The 21,434-nt window shown below is 36.3% G+C and overlaps 1 protein-coding gene across 3 annotated transcripts in view; it reads left to right on the top strand.

The window, feature by feature from the left end:
* The window catches only part of DACH2 (dachshund family transcription factor 2), a 303,611-nt gene that overhangs the window by 211,659 nt on the left and 70,518 nt on the right, over nt 1-21,434 (top strand). For all 3 annotated transcript variants that reach the window (XM_063346550.1, XM_063346551.1, XM_063346549.1), the window contains exon 4: nt 20,789-20,944. In XM_063346550.1, the coding sequence (XP_063202620.1) occupies nt 20,789-20,944 (156 nt within the window). The remainder of the gene's footprint in view (nt 1-20,788; nt 20,945-21,434) is intronic.

Raw genomic sequence — 21,434 nt, forward strand, 5'->3', positions numbered from 1 at the left:
CTCTGTTTTGTGTGAATGCTTTCTGAGATGGTAATTCTCAAGGGTGTATTTTTAAATGGATTCATGACAATTAGATGCTGTTAAATCTTTATGAATGGAGAATATATATACTTGTAACTTTATATTTCAACAGTTAAACATGTCACACAATCTGCTTCCTCAGTATATTTTGACTGTTATTTTATTTGAAGTCAAAGAACTGCTTTTCCTTTTTTCCAGAGCATAAAGTACATTTTTCTTTTTTCACGAAGACAGAATTCCTTACAATGATTTCCAACTTTTGCTGGAACAAATTTAGGATAGAAAATCAAGATTCATAACTATTAAAAAAAACCCTTCCTAACACCAAATAAAATACCTCTGGGTGCACACAGTGTAATCATAAACAACCTCTCTAGATTCTTGCCATATCTACTATCAGAACTAAGTGCAGCAAAAGATAAGCTAATGACAAAATGCAAATGGTATGGCTAAACTGTGTAGCTTTCACATGTCTGTCACCTTTCAGATCCTTTACAAATTTATACTCTCAGAGTGCAGAGGTCTAAGTCTTCAAAGCTTGGAAAACAGAGGTGCAGCATGAACTAATCTTCATTTTTTCCCCTATCTTCTTACAGCAGCACTAATGGAAATGTATTTTGTTTAATGACTCTGAAATCCTGTTTGTAATTAGATGTGGGAATTGGTCTTACTTTGTAACAGATGATACTGGAATAATAATATGAGAGATGCTACACTGAGACCACTATCCTCCTAAATCTATATCATTTTTCATTTTATTGACAGGAAATGTGTTCCTGGAACAAAGAGATTGATTTTAAAGAGGTAGAAAAATAATGTCTAGTAAAAACTCAAATGAAAACATTTTAGCATTACTTTAAGTGTATCACAAGAGTTCATTAACCTTTTAACTTTATTTTTAATTTTAGTAAACAGTCGTCTTATAATTGTTGCTTTGTCACTGATACGATCTTTGAATTAATGTACCAAAAGGTAGGGAACTTTAATTAATGACAGGGTGCATACAATTAAAATGCGTATCATATTTCAGAAGGATTATTCAAAATAATTAATTTTGTCTGTTAAAACACTCTTACAGTCGTAAATGAAGTAATTAGGAGTGGGCATAGAACACGTGAGTGTAGGCTGAGCTCACACAGTCTCTTTAGAGTATTAGTCATCTTCACTAGGTCTTGATGTCATAAATCATTTTGGCCACCGCAGAGCCAAGGCTACATTTTTTCCTTGGTTATAATGTTCACATTTGTTAGTAGTAGCAGATATTCGTGGTCAATATCAACTTGCCGAAGGAAGTGTCCCTCATTAAGACAAGGTCTCCTGTTTCTCTGCAAGGCGCAGGGACCACCGTGGCACTGTAGGGAACAATACTTACCAGAAATGTGCCAAATTTAGGACTTTCAGTATAAATTTTTATTAAGACCACTAGAGACTAGATCCACTGCAGTTTAAAAAGAAAAATCATTCCAGTTTAGACATTTCAGTAGGCTCCTGCGACTGCTGAAGGACATGGTGTGAAGAGTACTGTTCTGCCCTCTTGGAAGCACAACTACTCTCTGCAGTCAGGCGTAGGGTGAGGAGGCATCTCCAGGCATCTGTGCCTTTCTGGTCTTGATGCTTAGTGGGAAAGGTAAGGAAAAAGAAAAGTATGGCCCAGGTCTACCTCTCTGAAATGCATTCTGTATTTCATGTTATACCATTGTTAGATAAAAGCAGAAAGTGGTCCTGGGAGCAGGAACCATCTAGCTGGTGATCAGATGAACTCTGGCAATTAGGGATGCCAAAACTGCTAGGAAGTACGCTTGTTTCAACCCAGTGATTTGCAGATTTTCCACAGTGCTACCAAAGAACAAGAATAGCGATGTACCATATGTCAAAATACATTTTTTTTTTTTGGACGTCCTCATATGTACTCTGTTTCAACAAAATCTTGTCTGTGTATCCTTTGCACAAAGTAACGTACTTGTTTAAACACTACTGTGTATTAGCATGCTTAGCCAATGTGGTTTAATTTCACATTTCAGGATGTAAAGAACCCAGTATGTAAAGAACTCCAGTGTTTTAGGAAAAGCAAGTATTAGTGATAGCTGACTTTGTTAATACCAGTGAGTCAACTGCAATCTCACATTAATGATATTTTAACAATAAAAAGTACTTTAATATTTTAATTACATTTTGAAGTCTGGAACATTCTTGTTCTTGTTAAGGCATATATAAGTTAGGATGAAACCTGGCTTATTACCTTTGATGCCGGCCACATGCTGAGAGTCCCCCCAAAGGATGTCATTGGTAAGTGATACAGCTGCCAACAGCAGGAGTCTCATGAATTACAATTTTAATCAGATTTTTTAAAAAAGTCCCCTAACGTACAGTTAATTTATGTTTGAGGTAAGAAATGTTTGTAGTGTGATCATTTGGAATAATTTCTCACTCAAAAGAGTAGCATTAATCTAAAAAAACCCCATTTTAATAATGTGGCTTTTTAGTTAAGGATTCAGTACTAGATTTTTGCAGAGTGCCCTGAACTGACATTTTTGCAGCTGAGATTTGATAGCAGTTTTACTTGCAACAGTTGGCGCTGTTTAAATGTCTAGCTGATTTGTGAATTTGATGAGACAGAAGTCACAGTGGTCTCAATTAGTTTTGCCTTTACTTGCACCCACAAAGTAAGAGGCATCCCTTAGTTCTGGAGTAGGGACTATATAGGTCAACAGGACATATGCAGATCAGAACCTTAATACTTTTTATAGAATACCTTGACTATCTTGAATAGTTATATTCAAGTTTTCTTTTCCTTTAATAAAGTTTTGGTCTATTAAGAAAATCAGGATTATGCATTTATTTCTGTGATTTTAAAAGTAAGCATCTGACGGTTTTGCATAATAGGTTATGCTTTCTGCTCCATATTCTGTTTTAAAAAAGCTGGAATCCAAAGCTGTGAGTGACATTTTGGTAGAATTTTAGCAAGTACAGTCATTACCAAATTAAAAATAGATACAGGTGGGTAGTCGATGTTTTTAGCTCCTTTTAAAAAACCCCCAACCCCTAACTGTATACAAGAGCAGCAGTTTATCATACCGTTCCAGTTAGAATTATGAGAGGCCAGCAATGTTGTCCCAGACCAAGAGTAAATGTACTTTTATCACCAACGTGTGTTAGAAATCTTTAGTTTTCATGGCTGCAAATTCTTTTTATCAAATGAAATTCTTATTCTTAATTTCTTAGAAGCTTAATTTAAATTAATAAGATCACTAAAGAATTTTAAACCCTGGTCCATTTAGTCATGGAGAAGAAAATCTTGTTGACACCGTATAATTGAAACTACTAATTTGTCCATAACGTAAAGGGAAAATGCATGGATTTTTAGTATATGTTTCAAATGCCATCTTAATGTGTTTGTCATCTTGGAAATGTAACAAATATTATGTTATCTGGTAAGTAAGTAACTATGTATTTTAGGATGGCCGGTTTGTGTATTAGTTTTTGCACATATATGTTTCATCTTGGGAGGCACAGTAAGCATATGCACCTCATGGTTTTAGAATAGTAGTATCTTCTCAAGCTGTGATGTTTTCTTGAAGAGAGAAGTAGGTAGAGCTTTACCTGAACTGTTCTTGTAGCTGGAGAACCATAGTGTAGAATAATGATCCTGTGTTGCAGATGAACCCTCTAGGCTGTACCCTGCAATGTGGTATATTATGTTGCAGCGTACAGATGTAGTTTGGGTAGTAGATGTAGTTTAGCGGTGGCAGGGTGAGTTCAGGATGGGCCATTTTACCCTGCAGTTTGGAACTGTGTCTGGATCTGGTCTGTCTATTGCATTTTGCAGTGTTTAGGATTGTAAGAAAACAACACTTTCAGACCTGTTTTCTTATCTACTTTCAATGAAGCAAGAGCTGTGCCAGCGTCACATCTGACTGATAGTTGTCCAGCTTAATTTTAGAAATTTTATAGGCTTACTAATCGTGGTCATTTTTCCTAATGTTTAAGCTAAGTCTTTTTTGTTACTGTCTTTCCTTGCTGCTTCTTGTTCTGTATACTGAACAATTTATTCTCTTTTATTACTGAACATGTCTTTCATCTAGTGAAGACTGTTAGTGAGTGTCCTATCTGTCTTCCCTTCCCTGCATTAAACAAGGCTGCTCTTTTGAATGTGCCTCATACCAGTGACTTTCTAGGTCCCTGGTGAGTTCTCACTGCACTCTGGCCTCTCTCCAGGTGAGTCATATCCTGCTGATTCCAAACCCAACACAATGCTTCGGTCAAGGCCATGCCAGTGCTCAGTGCAGCAGGGTAGAACAGGATAGGGAGAAAGAATTTCTCCCAGTCATACATACAGCTATCTTATATAAATATGTGAAACTCTTACTCTCCTGACATTTCCTGGAAGCAGGATATTGCTGACCTGTGTTCACCTGTAGTTTACTATAGCCTCTAGATTTTTTATTTTTAGAAGAGCTACATAGGCAGTCAAACCCCAGGCTATTCCAGCCTTCCATCTGTCCTGACCAAATTTTCACATTATATCTCTATTAAATGTTCGCAAAGGTTTAGACAAATGTTAATAAAGATCCAGAGTTTTGGATGGATTGGTTAATTCTGTTGTGTATGCTTATGATCTAGACTCTAGCATGCTAACATTTGCCCTTGAACATGAAGCATTTCATTTGTTGGTTTGGTCATTTTATAGTTCATTCTATCTTTACAGGCTGACTGGAGGTACATTCTGAAGGTAAATTAAAATTGATAGTTGAGACTGAAAACCAGCACTTCCTGTTAGATCATGTGCATTTTTTAAGCCATACAGAGCCATCTGCAATTAATGCTTTGTTGTATATCTTCTGTATTTACCGTATATTTGACAATAAAACCTTTTTTGACGTTTAATCAGTAGCAGAGTTGTTCCACTGTCATTATATATTCATGAACTTTATCACCAAGACAAGACATAAATGTTGAGCTTGCCTTTAGGATCACACATGCGTTGATATTTAAGACCTAGATAACTGGGGGATTTTGTGTCTCTTCTCATTTTTATATTGTAGAATAGATTCTTCTTTTTAAGAAGATGCTCAGGGTACTACTGTAAGGATGGAGACAAATGAAACTTTGGGACCAGCTTAACTTCCAGCATATGTGTATGAGAGCTGTATATTCAGTTACTAATGTCATGGGACATGAGAGGCTGCGTTTTCTCCTTTTACAGTAAGGCATATAATATTAGTTAAATTGTGATTTATTTTCCCATATTTCAGATGGAAGTCGGAAAGGTAGTAAGAAGAAGTATCTTGCAGGTTCCTGTGGTTCCTATGGATATGTTTTCTGATTGACTGTCTCTACGAATTTGATATAAGGGGGATTTTGTCATTTCATCCTTGAGAAATATTTCCTCCTCATTTGCAGCATCTCTTGTATTTTTCTTGATTTTGACAAAGTAGGTATTTTTTGGAAGTTGAATCCAACTTTATTCCCTTTCTCTGTAAAATCCTAGATCCAGGGGGAAGGGTCCTTTAGGAAACATAGAATAGCTAGCATGAGTAAGATTTTTAATTTCATTTTTTATAAATTCCAAATGTATCTGGGTATATACTGTATGTTAAATAATGTTTCTGTGTTAGTGAGAGATTGAACTTTAATAGAAAAATATTATCTAAACAGAAGGGCGATTGCATGAAACTTGGAGGTATCTTATATTTAGGAGGATAATCTCTAATGAACCTTTCTGAATTTAAACCATGTGATTATGTCTGTAGAAGAAATATTTGCATTGTCATAATGCTAGCGATTGATAATCATTTTCTATCTGACTAACTAACAGCTCTTCTTTCTTTGAAACTGCCTTGAATAATTACGGTCCAAACCCCACCCCTGTGCTACATAAATGGAAAACCCAAGTCATCAGATAGTACTGAATCTTCAGTTTGGATTAAAAAAAAGTATTGTATTTATTAGATGCAGTTATGGCACAGAAATAAATGGTTGATGTAGCTATACAACACCTCACCTTCAAAATTTAACCATCTACAAATGCCGTTTATTTTTCATAAGCTCCTTCCCTTTTAATATGATTCATTAAATACCCCCCTTTTTCTTCCTGCTGTTTGTTTATCTATTTTGAATGTAGACTCAAGGCATTTATTTTCCGTCTGTCTTAATGTATGGTGTGGTTGATGTAAAAATATTTTAAAATAATGTTCATATTATTTAAATAATTTCAAATTTAAAAGTCTGGAATTGCAGATCTGTTCTGCTGTAACCTACATTTTATAGATTCACCCTGGAATTTTCATCGAGGCTTATTTCTCTACTTTTCAAGAAAATTTGTATTTTCGATATCCTCCCATTTACCACACGTAATTTAGAAAACTCTCCTGTAGATAGGAGCTCCTCCAGCATGCAGCAGAAGTTTTTGCAACTGGTAAAAAGCTGTACATTCCCACCCCCAGCAGGGGAGGGATACCGATGGAAAAAGATTCCTCTGCAGAAAGGTGTGTGTTGCTTTACTTTCTCGTGCTTGGTTGTAGCTGTGGAATGGCTCTGAGTCACAGCAGTTTGGGAATAAGGCAATTTCCCTTCGCCCTGCTGTTGAGCGTATCTTTTGCACAGTCACCTGGTGCTGAGGCTCTGTAATTTCTGATTCAGTGTGTGAATCAGTAAAGAGGGAACTTATGAGGATCAAGATGAATTATTTTTTTAAGGGTTACTGATAGCCAATAGACTATCTTTACAGATGCTAGTATTTCCTCTCCTCTGCAGTTGAATGTGGTCTGAATTCAGGGACTGAATTTTAAATTTGAAGCAGATGTGTGGCAGCACATGAGATATGCGGCGATAGCATGGTCTGCATAGACAGTTGCCTCCCAGCTCCTCCATTTTTAGTTATCTTAATTGTATACATGCAATAATTTCTAATTCAATTAAGACTAACAATATTCCATGTTAGCCTGTCTGTTAAAATCCATGCAGTATACTATAAAAAAGTCATTAGTTTGGTAATATCAATTTAACAAGTTTTAGCTCATTAACCTTGACACCAGCAGTGCTGGAGAGAGGAACCTTTTGATATTGTTGTGCTCAGCATATAGCAGGGATCTCTGAAAATCTGTTGAAATCCGTGGCTATTGTCCACCATCATCAGTTGTAGCTGTATGTTAGCTCTTTTATGCAAATACCATAGTAAGCCACAAATTACATCTTTTCAAGTCAACTTTATAGATTGGGGTAGTGTTTGTTCAGAAAAACATTTCTTCCATTAGGACCTTTGTATGGTTTTTAGATGTTTTTTGATGGTTTAGATGGTTTTTGAACAGCATTGCCAGCTATTTCCTATGTTTCATTTTTCATATGTATACCATTCCAACACCACTTTTAAAAAGCTTGCCTGAAGTGTGGCAGATGAATAGTTGTGATAACATTTTACTAAGCTGAGTAAGATACTAATTGCAGAAATACTTCTTCAGTTATTTCTTTTTGCTTTCCAGGCTCACTTTTGAGAAATTTCAGTTACCTTTGTAATAATGTTGTTTTAGCTTCAGAAATCTTATATAATACTGCTGTAGGTACCACTATATACTAGGAAAATGAGGAATCATTTAAAAGTAGGGTAGAAAGAAATAAAGAAAAAACTCTACTAGTCAGAAAGCTGTTGTTTATTGTATACTTACTTTTGTACTCAAATTGGATGTGTCTGAGTTTTAGAATTGATAAGAGGTAGAGCAGAACTCATGTTCAGCCTCGTAATACAGCTGTAATCACAGAGGCATTTGAAAAACAGCAAGAAGGGATTCTATAAAAACACTATGTATTTTCTCAGGAACAGCTTCACTTAATCCCTTGCAGTCATCGTGAGTCTGTCACATTTTATGATTTGGGGATGGGATTTTAATGTAAAGTGAATTAGCACCCACATCTGAGGAAGGGCTAGACAAAATGGAAGAAAAAGAAGAGGGACTTATACAAATGTTTTAATGTGAAAGTGTGAAAACAAAGCAAGATGAACATGGAAAACAGAAGATTTCCTTTTCAGCTCTGTCTTTGTCCAGTTCATGCCAATGTAAAATTTTTCATGCCTTTATTACTGTTTTATCACCTGTCTTTCCTTTGTTTTCTAGCTTGCTCAGTCAGAAAGTGCCTTTTACTACCTTTCAGGTTATGAAGTATTCTTGAAATTGCCATCCTTTCTGCATCCAGTAATCTACTGAAGTTAGGGAACAGTTTTGATCCTTTTTCTCCTTTTCCCTCTGCTTAAGTGGATCATTTTCCAGATTTTGGTCTTCCCATTGCATTGCTGATTCTGCCGTCTCTGAAAATCCCCCCCGACCTTTTCTCATGTGGCCCTCAGCCAGCAGTTGTTCTTCATACAACTGTAGGTGCTGTAGGCAGCCAGTGCTGTTGCTGCGGGTGAAGGACAAGGGGCATGCCGAGGTGTAAAGAGATCAGGCAAGTCTTGCAATGGTTTTCTAAAACGCGAAGTAAAAGGCAAGTGCTGGATTGGGCATTGTTGACTACAGCAATGCTGACACACATCAGGAGCACCCACAGAGAAGTGTATTTTGGCTTTGTTTGAGAGCACTCAACCCTGTGTGATCCCAGGAGATGGAGGCTGCCAACCTGAGTGTTGGTAAGTGTGTACAGCTGTGGTGCAGGTGTGAGAAAGCAGGGCAGAGCTGGAGGGAGCCGCTGCCGACTCTCCAGCCAGGACATGGGCATTTGTTCCCAGTGGAAAGCCAAAGCTACGCTCAGTGTGACTTACTTGATATGTGCACTGTACACGGTCAGTCACAACGTTAAAGAATAACTTGGAATACTTTGATAACGTCTCAAGCCAGAAGATGGGCAGCAAATAATTTTGCTCATTTACAATGTTCATAAGAAGAGGGTTTCAGTAAAAGACCAGAGGTGTAATATAAGCAATTTGAATATTGCAGACCACTAAAAAAAATTATTCTGAACTATATGTTAAAACCTTTTGTTATATAAAGGAACAGTTACCTCAGCCAAATTTTCAGTTTCAGTAAGACAAAACAAGGTAGTTTTAAACTTAAGTATAAACTATCATTTATACTTTTTTGTTTGTTTGTTTTTCTGGCATGTTTGCCTCATAAAAAGTGAACTGGTTTTTGTCTTTTGTAGAAATCTAACACAAAATGAAAAAGTACATTAGGTAAAGCTAAACTGAAACTTTGGTTGACCTCTAGGTAGCGGGGAAGAGCGCAGTGTGGAGATTGGGAAAGGTTTTGCATATGCAAAAAATCAGGAGGCATTGTACTTTACAGACGTTCTGTGAGTTTGAAAAGGGATAATTTTAAGTGTTTTCATCTTTGAGGATATACCAAAGAACGGTACTCTGCAATACAAAGAACCTATGTTGAAAATTCCTGTTACAAAATAAATCTATTAAATTGTTGTTCTTTTAAAACATTTAACATTTTTCTTCCAAAATTTACCAAAATCCTTTTTATGCATAGGAGCTAGGCTTTGTCTTTATCTAAGGAGCGTTTTTGAAGTAATTTGTAAAATAATTTTTTTAAAACAGCTGAAGACAATATGGGTGCAGGAAAAAGTGCAGTGTTATGAAGTCTTTCATCTAAGACCTAATTCAGACCTGTATCTGAAAGCAGAAAATTCTCATGTGGTAGGTAGTTAGGCAAACGTGCGTAAGCCAAAGCTGCCTCTGTAAATACTGCTTTTTTTCTAAAAGGGATCTTACGTTATTTGACATTTATGGAAAACTGTTAGAATCTTATGTGAAACATGCAATGGCATTTCCTGTGGGAAATGTATTTTTTGTATGTTTATGTTAAACTATATATGTGCACATTTTTGTATGTATATCTAAGAACATATCTCAATACATTTGAAAGAAGAACTACAAATCAGACTGCAGATTTGTGCTTTTTAATTTGGAGGTTTTTGGTCTGACCATGTTCACTTTGGATTTAAATACCTTTTAAGGTATTCAAGCTTGATTGATTACTTGGCCTCACCTGAATAATTTAGCTTAGAAATAAGTCTCATATTTGGATAGATGTCTTCATGTTATACGTATGACTAAAAATCTGCCACTTCTAAGATCTTTTGTAGAGTAAAATTTATATTGTAGACATTTCACTTAAGGTTTTTTGACGAGTATTTTTAAAAGCCAGCACAATTTAAAAAACGGAGGTCTGGCTGCAAAATGTGGGCTAGACTTTAAAGAATCCGTATTTCAGGGGGATCATACTCTGGGGTTGTTGTTTCACCAATTACACGGATAGAGGATATTTACAGAATGAGACACCAAATATCCATATCAAAGACAGGCAGAGTTGTGGAACAATCAAGGCGCTCTGTGGCACTGAGGGAGGTAGAAGCCTTCATCCTTTTGGTCAAAACCACAAAACCAGCACCAGTGCTATATATCACTGCCAAATGAAGAGCTGTGTTTTGAAACAACAGATACTGTGCCATAGGTGTGCCGTTACAAAAGTGCATAGCTCTTTAAAAATTCCAACAGTGAGCATGACTCTTTTTCTTTTCTTTTTTTTAAGCTGAAAGCTGGCTAGAATCTCAGAAGTGAAAATCATATCTTCAAGCTTCCCAAACTAAAGAGCTTTGGGAAGAGTGTATTTGTCATTATGTTTAATTTGGACATACCTCACCAAAGAAAAGGCCAGGGGAGCTAGGCCGAGAACACAGCTGTACAGGCAGCTCAACTAATTGCCTCTCCATCCTCAACCTCATTTATCTTCATTTCTTCCCAATTATACCAAATTATCAATAGTCTCTGTTGCATCAGAGTCTTAATCCCCTTTATTCAGGCAGCATTAGATAGTGGCAGATGAATTCTTGGAGGGAGTCAGGGTAAACAGCCATGAAATGCCACCTCTGGCAGATGGCATTGCTCACAAGAAATGTGACAAAACATTTGGAATTTGTTACTAGGCATTGGTATGAGAAGGCAAGCTGTCAATATTTTTTTAAATGATAATCAAGGTGGTGCATACTTATACCACAAGCAGAAATGAATCCTGTCCAAAACTTCAAGCTTAGTTAAGTTCAGCTTGGCACTGTGCTGTTGTATTTTGTTGCTGAAACCTCTCACTCTTTCTTCTTAAGAAATATTTTCACTGGTATTAATGTTTTAATATTGTTCGTTGTGGTGATAGTTGTTATTTATGGTTTTGTGTACCTCAGAAATAAATATTAATTTGAAGACAGAATATCCTTTACACAATAACAAATTTAAGATGTATTTTCTTTAATAGTTTCTTTGGCACTGTTGGTCTTTTCTAGGGGTTTGATCATGCTGCTTAGAGAAGCTAATGCAACGCTCCCACTGATACTCATTGAGGAGAATTGCACTAGAGATTAGATGAGGGCACCTAATGGCTAGGTCTGCGGAAAGAGAAAAATATTCTGAAAGTCAAAGACTGGTTGAATGTGTAAGACGGCCAAGTGCTCTGTTAGGTGTATGTTCAGCTATTACTATGAGCAACAATGAAAGGGATTTTTAAAGGAAGTAAGAAGTTGGCTGCTAATATAGTTCAAGATTTTTTTGCGTGTTATTTTAGACTGACGTTAATGTAACACAGTAGATTTCACTGCTGACCTTTTATGTGAATTATGTTTACTCACAGGCTCTCCTGCTTTTGGCAGCATTCTAAATTTTTTGGAAGTCAGTAGTAACTTAGTGCAAGGAATCAAATGACATATAAAAAATGGTGCAACTTCAGAATTAGTGTATACCATGCCAATGTTCCCCTTACTTGTTGGAACTATGCAGGTGTAAGTGGCTACATTTACTGATCCTTCATGTAAACCATGGCTTATGACAGTAAGTCTTGTTGGAGACCTTCTATAGTCATTGAGCTTCAGTATAAAAGGATGTTAGGCACGCTTTTTGCAACCTGCCATTCTCTAGTAAAATCTCTAATGTCATTGAGTTCTGTGTAGATGCTTCAAGTTGGCAGGGGTTTGGAAGATTGTCTGAATGTGTATGTATGAAGTGCCACAGACTGTAATTAGTTCTTTCAAGCCATACTTTATTTTACATAGAGTTCCTTTTAGTATTAGGAGGTTTTGAAAAGATTATAAATACATAATTCATTTATGTCACTACAAATTAACTCAGAAGATTACCATCTGTAACTTGAACTGTTCATAATAATTATTTCAAAGAAATAGTAAATGATAAATTGTTGAAACTTGAATGATCTGATTTTGTACCGTAGCATTACCTATCTGCTGTGGATGTCAAGATGTTCTCAAAGCCTCTCAAAATCAAACTAAACTATCTGGCTAGTTACAGTTACAGTAAAAATATACAGTACATGTATCAGTGGTTGTTTCAGTAAGTTGTTAAATATGGTAAAATATTAAGTAATTAAAAACAAAGAAGGAAAAGCCACTTGGTTTGTGGTGAGTGAACGTGTCAATGATTATTGTCAATGGAATATGAATCCTAGTTCCTTGCTTGCTGGCTGCAGTTGTTGAGTTTAGAAGGATGCATGGTTTATCCTTTCTGGCAGCCAGCCCTATAAACTGCGTTCAAGATCTGAAAGTTAAGCTGTTTTATTTCTGGCTTGTGCATCAACAGTAAAAAAACATGACAGACCAAAATTTTGACCTTATTTCTATCTGTGAAGTGCACGTGTTTCTCAAGACAGACTTTGGTCCTGCAATAGAAAACAGTTCATTTTCTTGTTGATGGTCCTAAACCAGAAGAGATATCATGTTCTAGTACAATATTGTTGTTATTGTATAGAAAAATAAGTAGCGATAAGTTCACACGCTTATTACTAAAAATGTTAGCAATAACTGTTGGGAGTGCAGAAGGGAGCAGATCAGTTGTGCAAGAATCAACTGTAATCCTGTGGTTACATCTCAAAATAGCGTTGAACATTTAAAGGTTGTCCTTTCTTTTGACTTCACCAACATCATGTCTGTTGAAATAAAGATCTGTGCAGGTTGTTGTAAGCCCTCTTTTGTCAAAAGCATGTTCTGTAAGCTGTCAGGGGTAGGAGTCTCCCTGACCCAACTTTCCAATAAGAATGCAAATGTATATTGTCTGCCCACCAGATGAAACTTGCTGAGGTTGATACAACAGTACCTTCAGTGACAGAGAATAGAAGTTGTTTATTATCTCTCAGGAAGGAGATTGCACATGCTTTTGACATTGAAGAAAGTTCAGGTTTTAGCTCTAATTCCTTAATCCCAAGAATAACACTACACATTTTATAGAAGAAAATTAATAGGGATTTATTAGTTATTATTTCATCCACTGCAAGAACAAGAAGACATCAGAGGAAGATAGGAAATGCCAAGTTAACCCTCCAACAGCACACCTCAAAATAACATGACGTAGTTTTTCATATAGTGCATAGACAAAGTGTGGAACTCCTTGCTGTAGCATATTGTAGATGCAAAAAGTTGACTTCCATTTAATTTAATGGACCAAAAATCTATTAAAGGTTATTAAATTCAAGGAAAATACCTCTGATTCAGGAAATTCCTAATACATAAATTTTTGGAGAGTGTTCTGGGAAATTCTAATTACAAGTTTTCTCTGTCTTTAAACTCTCTAGCAAGTATTGGTTTTGGCCTTGTTGGAGGCAAGGTATTAGGCTAGATGGACTGTAGCTGTTCTTATGCAATCATTCTGGGAGTTGTTATTCCATTAGATATATTACCCCTCCCTCCTGAAATATCATGACTAATTTCCATTTAGGAAACCATAAATATCTAACTCTGGTTATGAAGATTACAAGCTTTTCCCTCAATGTCCCACCCTGCTTCATTAACATATGGTTAACTGTCACATACCAAAGAAGCAAAAGATTCATTATCGGAGCTTTTCTCCAGCATGTCACATTCCTTCCTAGCCAAGAAGCAACTTGTTTTCATTAATATTTATGCGTGACTATCACCAAAAGAAAGGAAGAGAATGGGTACAGGTAGCCAACTTGGAGAAGTGCTTTCAAATATTAGTGTTTTTTAATGAAAATTATTATAGTAGTTTGTATCTAACTTTCTATAAACATGATGTTTCATCTTGCTAAATCTATCTTTAATGGGGTGCTTTGGTGGTGTAAGTTGAATCAGCTGATCCGTGGAGTATGTTTGGTATTTTGAGTTTAAATGAAGATACTGCCACTTTGAGCGGTTTGTGTTTTTATCATACCTGGTCCCTTACATAGTTTTGCATTGTCTTTCCTTTTCCTGCATCTCTTTGTTTTGCAACATTTTTCCCATTTTTAATACTAGTTACTTGAAGAAGAGGCCATCCATATTTTAGCATTTGTCTACAGAAGACCGTTTTGCTGAAAGGATTTTGTTGCTGCCACCAGTAGTTCCTCTAGACTGGTCTTAGAGTTGGAGGAAGCACCCCGATGTATTTTAGCAGCCATCAGCATTTTTCTGTATGTGGTTTGAAGGGATGAATGACCCAGTCTGTTGTGAGAGAACAGGTTTTATACTTTGACACCAAACACCTGATTTTAATTGTGAGATTTTGTTTTGACTGGAAAGGCCATTGTAGCACAGTCTGACTTTCCAAGGTAACTGACAATAAAAAGACTTCCCTGCTCTTGTGCATTATAATTGTGTATTATAATTCAGAAACTTTAAAACACATTGTATTGACCACCTTCTTATTTGTTTTTCTCTGTTCATTTTAAAAGGAAGGAATCGATGGTTTGGGAGGGATGACTAGGTTCCTAAATAAATATTACATCTGTGCTTTTATCTTCTAAAAAAGTATCTTCCTGGAAATAATTGTTCTTAATGAAATTGGCATCAAATATTCTGACATATTCTCAGTTATCTTCAGTATCCTGTTTGCTGTTAAATAAACTTTGATTTTTCTGTCATTAAGACTTTTCAAAAAGTTTAGAAATTATATTCAGATTTCAGATGCCTTCTTATTGTATAATTATCAACAGATTACTTCACCTAAGTAGTGACAGACATATTTTTTAAGTATGACTGACTGATGGACAGATTGGGAATTGCTGAATTAATGGGCACATTTCAAAGCTTTGGCAGGGCTAAGCAGTAATTACATCTGCTGAACCACTTGATAAGTTTTTGGAAGTAGCCCAGTAAAGCCATCACTGGATTACTTGAGTTTTAATATCTTGCCCTATACACTTCCTTGGCTTTCTTGTAGGGCACAATCCAGAAGTTGATATAGCCAAATACACACAGCTAAACAAATCAATGCATTAAAGCTTTAAATGCATTGCAAATCTTCCATTTAGAATTTCAGATGGGTGTCATGCTTTTGGGGGCTGATTAAAAAATCATACACCCATTTTAAAGTAAGAAAGTTTATTTGAGGGTAAGGGACCACAAAAAGTGTCCACACTTGCCATCTACTGCCAATATGATGGACAGAATTTGGGGTTAAATGGGTCATAATCCTGACCCAGAACACTGCTATGTGTTTTGGACAGAAAAGTGACAGTTTACCGGAAATATAACCTGGGTAGTATCTTCCCATCCTTACTGGACTTGTATGTGCTGGACATTTAAAAAAGAAGTTAGAGGTGATAAATACTTAAAAGTTATATAAGTTAATACTTATAAGTTATCAGTGCTGAAATAGCAATGCACTGAATACCTTTTTCTTTGCAGCTGATGTTATGCTTAATATGCCCAACAGCATGAAAAATGTGTTTAAAAATAATTTTAGAATAAAATTGGACAGTGAAGATGGTATTGCTTTTAACAATTTGAGTTCAATTTTTTGGAAATGTATTACAACAAAAAATAAAATGACAGACATAGATTGAAACAGTGTGGTTGTTCAATTCAAAGGTACCTCTGACTGAGTGGATTTCATTTAGCTAGACCAGACAGTTTTAAGGCTGATAAAATGAATTTGAAACTAAATGAAAAAAAAACCTCACCAATTTGATTACTTTCCAGAGATCTTTCAGTACCTAAAAACAAAACACTAATTTTATCTTCACAAATATATCTTCCCCAAAAAGTTCTTTTGATTTTGTTTTGAAGAACACATATGCACAGAGAGGTTTATTACTAGGAAACATATATCTTTAAGAGTTATCTTATAAAATTACTAAAACCAAAGACGGATGAGAAACAGCATTTACAGAAAAATGAACCTGAGCTTATCACTTGCATTTCCTTCTAAACAAAATGAAACTTAAACAGAGGCACTTTGCTTACAGACATGTACATGATTGTAAATAACCTTGCAGTGGGTCTGTGAGTACAGTGTATATCATCCCCAGCATGCGTATGTATTGCTTAGGCTGATTTTCCCTATTTGTTTGTGCTACCTGTGATTTAACTCCTCTGTGTCTGAACTCACCTGAATTCGCTGTTCACAGGAACTTGGGAACAGAGACATACAGAATTTGGCCACTGGGCTGTAAAATGGCATTAAGGGAATGCTTACCTCTCACCATGTTCTAATTCAGAAGTGGATGGACCGGGGTTTGTTGCATTTGTTTCACTTTTGCCTAGTTGAACCTAAGTGTAATTCATGCACTGATAAATAAGTTCTCTGAAATAACCTATTAAGACGTAAATACCAGACATTAATTATTAAGTATATCGTAAATAACTCTTTCTCTTACCAAATCCATGTAGTGTCCGTCTTTGTGCCTTTTGAAACACACACTACGTTTCTGTGTAGGCGACTGTGTACAAAAGAGACAATCAGGCCTTTTTTTTATTCATATTGTGCATTTAGCTGCAAATCCAAAGGCAGAACTGTACACCACGCATTTGCTGCATGGCCTGAACTGCATGGTTGGAGCAGGCCAGACCTTTTTTTAGCTGTTTCTGCTGAGCAGCCAGCTTATTCTGCAGTCTTCAGGATGGTTGGCCAGCTACTATCCCTGCCTTTTTCTTCCCACTTCTGTGTGACTGTGTTAAGGAAACCGCAGTCTCTGTGCTTGCTTCTGACAAGCGTTGGGAGCTCTGGAAGATGGAAGTTCTTGTCTTTCTTGCCCTTTTTTAATGCTGAGTACAATCTGTTCTGGGACAAGATCGACTAGAATGCAAACAAGATAAGGAAAAATTACCTTTTTGTCCTTTAGTTTTATCTCTTAGAGAGAAGGTCATATGGGTAGTGGGTAATAGTGTTAAATGTAAAGCTTTTTGTAACATGTATAAATGATGTATTGGCATTTTGACAAATCAACAGACTTCTGAGTGCTGTAATAATAATCCTGTGACACTTACGAATCAAGTTATTAGTATTTTAAAACTAAATATTCTTTCTCATTTAAAATAAAAAGTTATATTTCCCTTCATATACAAGAGGTAAAGTTCCTTTGCTGTTTTCTGTTGTCTCATTTTCCATAGTGTTGTATGTTTGCTTTCTTTTTTCATATCTTTTTTCCCTTTTGTCTCATATATACCCAAAAGAAATTACTGGAAGTCCGTCTCTCTATATACAGTAATACAGATCATTGTATGATTTTAGACTCCTTATCTTCTATATTAAAAAGAGTGAGAGCCTTCACTACCTCAGTGTTGACAAAGAAATTACTTTTTCCTAATACAAATTTCTTCAAAGACCAAACCTTTTGAATGTAACAAGAGAAAAAAGTTTTTACTCCCATTGGTGGTGTGGTGCATTGCGTGATTCCTATCATAAAGTTTCATTTTCAGTTTCACCTGTAAGCTGCTTATACCCAAAGACAGTATTTAGAGTGAAAACGACATCTTTGCTTTATTGATGGCACCTATTTGGACAAAAAATGACAAGAGAAATCTCCTGAAAAAATGTGGCTAAACCTAAATTTTGAAGTATTAAGGAGGAATTACTTTTCATAGATGTATAGATCTAATTGTTGCGGTAACAAATAATTTGAAAATATGCATTCATATATATGTATGTTAAATATGTGCTTGCTGATATAACATGCTGACAACTGTGTTACTAAATAATAAAATGTATATGCTCAAAAATTAATACCTTTTTTTAAAGTTGCGTGATAGTAAAAGGACTGAATATATTACCACAGGTTTGCACTTTACATATTTGGTTTATAATGTGAATCTAGTTATGGCTTACTATTAATTTTTATGTGAATTTTTCTTACTGTATGGGGATACTGCAGGGAAGGATGCAAGTTTTCTTTTAAAACTCTTATTTTTTAGCTGTGCAAAGGGACTTGTGGATAGGATGAATTGAAAGTGTCTGTGGTCTAGAGCACAGGAGTAGGACGTGGGAGACCTGGCTTCTCTTCACGTTTCACCGTTAGTCTGCCAGGTAGCATGGAGGAAGTTGCTTCATAATTGTGCCCCTCAGCTTTCCCGCTTTAAGTTGAAGATAATCATACTGCCCTTGTAAAACACTTCACAATTGAACAGTTCCAAGTAAGAAGAAGTAAGAAAATAATTATTATTTTCTTTTTAAGAGACTTGATACTACATTGTATATGTAGTCTAGATTAAGTGATGAAGCTGTTATCTGTGTGGTATGCTGCCGACTACAGCATACATTTCATTTAACATGCACTTTTATTATACATCATACGCTTGGCAGTATTTTTTTTGTTCTTTCTCTATGGAGAAGTGATAGGGAACATAAGAATACAGGAATGGTTAGTAGAGATAAGTGTATTGCAATTTATTCTTGTGTTGCTGGCACTGAATACTGTAGCAGATTTACAAGTGGAATTTGCAGGGGAAAAAAGTTATTATTGTCCCCATCTGTAAGGAAAACTGGTCCAGTGATTTGGATTGTACGACATAATTTAAATTCAGTTTCCTGTTCCATTGCAGGTTTCCTGTATTTCCTTAAGCAAGTCACTTTTCTGCACAGTGCAATACTCCATCTGTGAAATAGGAATAATTGTATTTTCCAACGTGCAACAGTTGAAAATCTGGGCAGAGAACGCTGGTAGGGCACTCTGATACTACAGCTTCAGGGCCACAGAAGTGTGGTGGGTAGATGCACAAGGCTTTGGAAAGACAAAAGAAGCTTCCAGAAATAAGTAAATGAGCTAAGAGTTTAGACCATCTGTGCCTGGGGTTGGAAATACTGGATAAAACCAAACGGCGTGAGGGAGACTTTTAGATGAAGAGTGCATTTTTTTCTTTTCATTCAAAAGTCTCTGACAAGCTGTCTTGGGCACAGTTTTCGTGGCCGCTGCCCTGATACATGAAGTTACATGTATAAAATCTATTTCAATGCAAAAAAAAAATATCATGCTAAGGTATGAAATGTAAATGTTAAACTTAAGTTTACTGAAAAAGCATATGGAGAAAAATAAAACTCATTTAGTAAAATCAAATACTAAACTTTTCCTCAGAAAATCTTTTTTAAATTACAAATTTAACTTGAGAATAACTACCAGATAACACCACCTCTGTTTCACAGTAGTCAGAATGAACAACTGCTATACTAAGTTTCAGTCAAGTGTTATTTGAAAGAGCTGATACGCAGTATATTAAATAACAAAGATGCTGACACAGCCTAAGCTGTAGTAGTTCTTCTAATTACTGCACTATGCCATGTTACATTATATCACATGGCATAATTTAGTGTATCTTTCTTTGTCAATGTATTACTCATCATTTTACAAATTACAAATCTTTTATAGGAAGGTAATTCATGCTTGGACATAGTGCTAAAATGATGGAGTGATTTCCTTTTTTCTGAATCATTGATCTTTCAAACTTTTTCATTTAGCTGTATTAATCATGTTTATTAGCTAAGTGTTGTCATAAAGAATGGAATTTTTCTGTTACTTTCATATTCAATTAAAATGGTTTTTTTGCTTGCTGCCTCTATCTGCTACATCACAGTAATCTATCTATGTATTCTAACTGAAATTCTTGTTCGTAAATTCAAAACAAAGTCAATACTGCAGTTACACATTTTCATAACAATCTATAATCTAATTGAAAATGTGGGGCGTACTTGAGAGGGGAGTGTACTTAAAATACCTCTTTACTCTAGAGAATGTCCAATCTAACTTTTTAAGGTGGTTCGTTTTGTGGACCAGGTGTATTTCAGAATTCGCTAACATGGTCTATTTAACTGCTGTTTAAAAGGAGCTTTTTGCTATTCAGGTATATAATACTGAAGAAAACTGCAATCTGCAAAATAGATACCTGGATCTTTAAGTTTAAATTCCTGAATACTAATGATTTCCAAGCCCAAACTAATGCCTGGCTTGTTTAACCTAGCAAAGTGAAGGGCTTCACTTAGGACATCCCCAGGATCAAACCCAGCAGTGGAGGAAAAGCTATTTAAGCTCAAAGACAACATAGCGGCAGGATAAATTGTGGTAACCCATTCAGAGGTGAATTTAAGCTTGAATGCTAGTGAGCATTGGAGGGAGTGCATAGCAGCATGACTCTTGAGTAACATTAACAGCGGTGAGAGAGTTCACGAGCCCGAGGATGGACACCTGTTAGTCTTTGGCAGGGACCGGGTGACCTGATGCCCTGGGAGAGAAGGAGATTGTGCTTCAGTGTCTCAGATATTCCCTTTATGCCTTATTTAGTTAATTGTTACTGATGCTTACTTGGATGATTTTATTCCTAAATATTTAGATATTTCTGTTTCCAGAAACTAGTATTATGAAGGTAGGTCATGCTGAAAGTTTCTGATCATATTTTTTCCTTGATGCATATTTATTAATTTGTTTTTTAAAAAAATCAGGTGTAGGATTCAGGTGCTGTGTTTGTCCTAGGTGCTTAGCTATGGTAAAGAGTATTAGCTCGTTGCTAGCCATGCAGAATGTCTTTTGCAGAAAAGTATATGCCATTTATGGTTGGTTTGTACCCTGTTTTGCAGGTGGGAGTGAATCCTCCTGGGATAAAGACAAGCTCCAGTCTCCCATTACAACAGGATCGCAGCACAGCATTGGTCATCCCACACTGTCAGGGCAGTCAAGCCTTGGAAGTGCACACCCACTCAGTCCTCTCCAGCAGAATCATCTGCTCACCAACAGTACGTACCGTGCTTTACGGCAAAAAAAGTACACACAGCCTTGCTTGGAGGCAGGGCTTGCACTCCTTCCCATCCCCCTGGAGGTGAGGGAAATGGACAGGGAGACCCATAACCGACAGGAGGGTCACTTCTCCCACTGTCTGCTACGCTTTGCATCATGTCCAAGTTACCCACTGGGGTACAGCCACCCTCTTTGAATAGTCACCCACAGCTGGGTTAGGGACTGTCCTTAATTGACATTTCCGTGGCCTAGACTGAAGGGAAAAATAACCATGAAGTTGCTTAAAATTTTATCTATATGAGAAAATTCTCTTCCAGGTGAAAATGCTGACCACCAAATAAAAATAGGAGAGCGGGGAATAACTGCAAAATGTCTAGTTAAAAGTGAGCAGAAGCAGTCCCTCTGCCTTCTTTTGCCTTGTACCTGCCAGATGTGGGCATGGTCATCCATTGAACCCAGCTATCTAAAGCAACTGGAATGAAATGACAT

The sequence above is a fragment of the Chroicocephalus ridibundus genome, chromosome 9 (assembly GCF_963924245.1).
Source record: "Chroicocephalus ridibundus chromosome 9, bChrRid1.1, whole genome shotgun sequence".
NCBI lineage: Eukaryota > Metazoa > Chordata > Aves > Charadriiformes > Laridae > Chroicocephalus > Chroicocephalus ridibundus.